This window comes from Salvelinus fontinalis, chromosome 24 (assembly GCF_029448725.1).
Source record: "Salvelinus fontinalis isolate EN_2023a chromosome 24, ASM2944872v1, whole genome shotgun sequence".
Lineage (NCBI taxonomy): Eukaryota > Metazoa > Chordata > Actinopteri > Salmoniformes > Salmonidae > Salvelinus > Salvelinus fontinalis.
In genome coordinates, this window is record NC_074688.1 from 5,333,092 (window position 1) to 5,338,121 (window position 5,030).

Consider the following 5,030-nt stretch of genomic DNA (forward strand, 5'->3'; position numbering starts at 1 on the left):
GGTAAACAGTGTCTGCCTGTAGCTAAGAGTCTGTCAATGTACTTTAAACTTTAGATCCCCAATGGTGAAACAGCCACCTCCATGTGCAATAGTACAACAAAGAAGTTACTGAAATCAAAGCACACTGTTTCCCCCCCCCCCCCTCAGACATCATTGCGCGCACAATAGAAGAGCACAATATATGATGCCATTTTTTTTCATCGTGCTGTGCGACATCTCCTCACCTTGAAAACAACGACAATAACAATGCTGGTGGGGCGGCTGTGGCACTAGTTCCGCCTACTGTGAGTTCTGCTTCAAGAGAGAGGAGCCCATGTTTGGTGACGTCATTAGACTGAAGTAAACAGGGGCCTCAGTGGAAAAGAAATCCACGCGGATACTCTCTTTTCACTTTTTTAAGGTCTTCTTGGATAACAAACATTATAATCTTAGAAAGAGAAAAGAATGCAGCGCCATTACACTGGCAGGCAAGCGGTCAGCTTGTCATTAAATCATAATCATTAATATGTAACATGGAACCAGGCATATTGTCCTTGTTGAGCACATAGTACCTGATGTCCTCTCTCTTGTGGGTCCTTGTTTGTTGTGTTGCCATAGATGTACTTACCTGGCCACAGTCTTAGGTATTAAAGCCAGTCATGAAAGTTGACAATTTTATTGGTGACATAACTGAGGGTTGCACAGACAGATAAGTTAAACGATTGTGAAAAGCCTATTTTAGGGCTTTCGTTTGAATACTTTCCAACTCGTTTTTTTGGAACAAAATACTAAGTACCATGACATCAGTCAGTGATGTCACAGTTGGAAGACCTAAACAGCTCACATACCTGTATGACGCCTTCTTGAATCCTCTTTACCTCTCCACCACTAAACTGGATATATAACCTTCTGATGTTGCTAATTCCTACCAACTGATGCATGTAGATCAAAAACTGTGTAGGGCCACCGTCAGGTCGTCTGTTAAAACGATTCCCCATCACACAGCGGCAGTCGAAAGGCTAACCTGAAGCACAGCTGAAAGCACCACAGTTCACCTGATTTCTCATCATAACTCATCAGTATGGTATGTGCCATAGCCTACTGCTTAATGTGCTTATGCAAAGACCAGAGTTTTCGAATAACCTCCTAAAGAAGCCACGAGTCATGTAGAATGGCAGTAAATTTGTTTAAAATGTTCAAATATTTTCTGAGGGAGGTCCCCCCAGCCCCCACACTAAACTTGGTCCCCCACATGTCTACACCCCTTCGCCCTTGGCGAAGACAGCAGAGTTTTTCCAGTCCGAGTACACCAAGAAGCCAGTGAAGGTGCTGTCAGTCTTAGAGCTGGAGTAGAAGCCACTGTACTCTCCCAACGCCATCTGTACCCACACCTGGTCGCCCGGGATGAGGTGCAGCAGCGAGCCCCCGGACAAAGACGCTGGCTTGGGCCAGTTCCCATAGAACTGGAAATACGACGCCATCGTGTGACCGTTTTTCATCAGGTCAAACTGCAGGCTGGCCCGGTAGACGGTGGCGTGGACCGCAAAGTAGTAGACGCCGGGCACTTTGCAGGTGAAACGTCCTGTTTCCATGTCGTAGTCGCCCTGCTCGTTGAGTATTACCTTGTCAAAGCGCACAGCGTCTTCCGCCGCCACGGGCTTGGTGCGACCCTCGGACAACTTGGCGCTGAAGGCTGATTTGGGAGCGATGGCGCATTCCCCCGACTGCCCCATGTCTCCTTTATCTCCAGGGTTCCCCTGGTCTCCAGTGAGGCCCCTAAAGCCTGTGTCACCTTTAAGAATAGGGCAAAGACACAATGCTGTTACTACTGTTCATTCAATAACACTTGAACCAACAGTAAACCAATTGAACCAAGGGAAGACTCATGGATCATTATAGTCCACAGTATGTTGTAGAAAGTATGGTGCCCTGATGTGACTGTACCTGGCTCTCCCCCGACTCCTTTCTCTCCCTTCTCCCCTGGGGCAGAATCACGCCCGTCCCTCCCATCTCTTCCTGGTTGGCCAGCACCTCCGTGCAACCCAGGGGTGCCTGGGATGCCTGGGTGTCCCGTACACAGACTGGGCGGTATCTTGTTGTCTTCTAATTGGTTGGAGAAGTTGACCAGTAGAACGAGGAGGAGTAGAATCTGGGGTGATTTCATTTCAATGCTACGATGTAGAGGAGAGAAACATTCTCTGTCAACATAATGGAATGGAAAATACATGTTTTACTTGATACTCTTTTCTCTAGAACTGACTTCTCAAGGGGATCCACATAGTGTTCCATCCGTGAGTTTATAAATAGATATGGAGTTCATTGATTTGTTCTGCAGACGATATCAGAAGCACCATACTGCAAAAGGTTACATAAATCACAAGGAAATCTAAGAACACAAACACTTCAACCCGTAAATGCTATGTGCTGAAATCAGTGGGAATATCCTTCAAAGAAGGATGATATGAAACGAGAGCAGAAAAAGAACATGTAATAACAGTGTAACAGCTGTCATATAGTAGAGATTGAATCAGCTGTTCTCGTTGACAGATTCATGTATTGTGAATACAGACGTCCAACTCCTTTCCCGTTGGTCACAGGTCTTGGACCCTCACTCAGCTGGACACGTCTAAGAGGAGGGGTCAGATGATCGGGGGAAAGCATGCAACTGGAGAGAGGGAGTAACCATCTAAAAAAAATAACAGAAGACGCCTCATACCACGGAGCCAAAGCATTGGGAGTATAGGGCCCCAGTACATTTAATGAGAGCGTACACCTATGGCCGACAGGCATTACACCTTTAAAAGGCTATAAGGGCAATCGGATTATGACCATCCCTATATCTGCTTGTAGCTGTTGGCATCAGTAACCTGCACTCCAGTATACTTGTTTTCTCCGTTTTTAAAACAGCTGTTTCACATTAAATGTTAAAGAGAGCAGCAGTGCCAGAATGGAAGCAATCATTATTTACACAGTTCAAAACAAAAGCTCAGTGTTAATCCCTGTTTTCCTTTGGCGCGAGTTCAGGATCATCTCGTCCGTCCCGTCCCGTGCGTGCGTGCGTGTAACCCTTAGCGTGTTGAATTGAGGAAGAGAGAGTCTCCCTCCTTTAGCAGTGCTGGGAAAGAGAGGAGCCAGCTGTGAGAGACTGACTGACAGCATCTCTACAGACGAACACTGTTGGCTACCATGGGACTTCAGCACAGGACAAGCCTCACAAGGCCTGGACATACAGACACTGGGAACGACAGGGCATGTCTCCAGAGAACCTCCCAATCAATTTGCTGATAGCAAGAGTGTGCTAGAGAGCTGTGCAACTTGATCACACAACATTATGCTCACGTTGAACATTTTAAAATCACTACCACGGGATATGCCCATATTCAAACATCCGTTTTAGACATACCATAGAACAATCGGCGAATAAGGACTTCCAGCGTGTAGTGTGCTCACTACAAGCAAATATTACTTTCAGGCCAGAAAAGACCTTTGATAAAAGATGAAATCCTCAATGCACTGTCTTCCAGGTTATTTTCAGCTCACTGCCACCTTCATGAGTCATGTTATATTTTTCAGCCTCAGCTGCTGTATTCTTTATGGCAGCACTTAAAGACCTGTGCAGAGCAGAGAGGGCTGGCCTGTGGAGAAACTAGCCAAAACCTGTGTCAGCATTCTGAGGAAGAACAGACAGACAGGATAAACACTGGAATCTGAGAAGCTGCAGACCTCTGTATCCCTATCCCCTATAATGACCACAAACACACTTTTTTTGTGTGGGAGTATGATATGCAACGTACAGTAATACATCGGTATGTATTGTTGCAACTTTCTGAGCAACTAACCATCCAATAATATACAGGGGATGTTAGCAGTATCACAAAGAATCCCAGTATAACACGTTTCTGATAAGGATAGCAGCAGTTTTATCACTGGTTAGAAAAAATGTATGCTATTTGAATATGATAGCCAGTGTGACGAATAGGCTACGTTATTTGTTACTTCAATAAGACATTTATATTCCAATTATATAGGAATTCATCAACACATTTGCAAAACAAAATGAGTTGCCTATGAAACATACACTCCTCCATTCCTTTGCTGACTGTTTGCGTGGCAGCAAAATATTCTCAATGTAAAATAGATTATTTTCCTTATTGTAGATCATGTTGAACTCACAGCAGACAGCAGACATATACAACGATTTTCAATCAGGTATTATATGAAAAGAAAGTTTACCAGTCAACGTCCAAAAGTCCTTAGGAGCAGCAGTCGTTGCCTTGTGCTGAAGTGAAAACAGTCAAAGTTATCTTTGCTGCTTCAGCCAAAGAGCCTGGGAAAAGAGGAGAACTCTCAGCCTTGAAAGGAAACGGTAATGAAAGCAAATTAGAAAGACGGAGGGTGGGAGAGAGGGAGGGAGACAGAGAGGAAAATATAGTGAGAGTAGGAGGGAAATATTTGAAGTCTCCCCAGCACAAATAATAAAGAGGAAAATTAGTCTTCAATACGTCAAACCACAAGATCAGGATCAAAACAAGAGAGATGTTGAGAAATCAGGAAAGCGAGGGAGTGGGGAAAAGGCGGTGCAGTGAGGATAACAAAGGTTGGCAGATTACATACGATTGAAAGATCTGAGGCTGGAGGAATTTCTTTCCCAAACATAAACAGTGGGAGAAGATCAAGGGGTTGTGGTCACTGGTCAGGGATATGTATCCACGATACACTGAGTCAAAGTCCTGGAAAACTCGAGCAATACTGTTGACTGCTGTTACAGCCTACGCATTGTATTGTGAACTCCTCAAAAAAGCCGTAAGGCCTTCGAGTCGGAGGATTCTTCATTATTAGCCTCAACGCTGAGACAGTTGATCCGTTTCGTGAGAGTAACGATACAGGGAGAGACGTGAAGTTATGCTATGTTTTTCTTTCTTCCGATTTTCTCCCGAAATTGAAACAATAGAGACTTCGGGCTGGAATCGTCTCCTCGTGTCAGTTTTGAGCTGATTGAAGGTGAAATAAACATCCCACATCTCACTTAACCATTTGCAGCCACTCTTAAA

The 5,030-nt window shown here is 44.7% G+C and overlaps 1 protein-coding gene across 1 annotated transcript; it reads right to left on the reverse strand.

Annotated features, from left to right (window-relative positions):
* Nucleotides 1-639: 639 nt before the first annotated feature.
* On the reverse strand, nucleotides 640-4,581 carry LOC129821806 (complement C1q tumor necrosis factor-related protein 5-like). The gene is made up of 3 exons (XM_055879474.1): nucleotides 4,213-4,581; nucleotides 1,924-2,150; nucleotides 640-1,771 (listed from the first exon to the last, which is right to left on the reverse strand). The coding sequence occupies exons 2-3, from the start codon at nucleotides 2,141-2,143 to the stop codon at nucleotides 1,236-1,238; spliced, it is 756 nt and encodes a 251-aa protein (XP_055735449.1). The 5' UTR covers nucleotides 2,144-2,150; nucleotides 4,213-4,581; the 3' UTR covers nucleotides 640-1,235.
* Nucleotides 4,582-5,030: the final 449 nt, after the last annotated feature.

Excerpts from the sequence above, each read along its gene's own strand:
- LOC129821806 (XM_055879474.1), bottom strand. The coding sequence starts at position 2,143 with ATGAAATCACCCCAGATTCTACTCCTCCTCGTTCTACTGGTCAACTTC. Across the intron at positions 1,772-1,923 it reads AGGAGTCGGGGGAGAGCCAG|GTGACACAGGCTTTAGGGGC; the intron begins GTACAGTCACAT and ends CTATTCTTAAAG.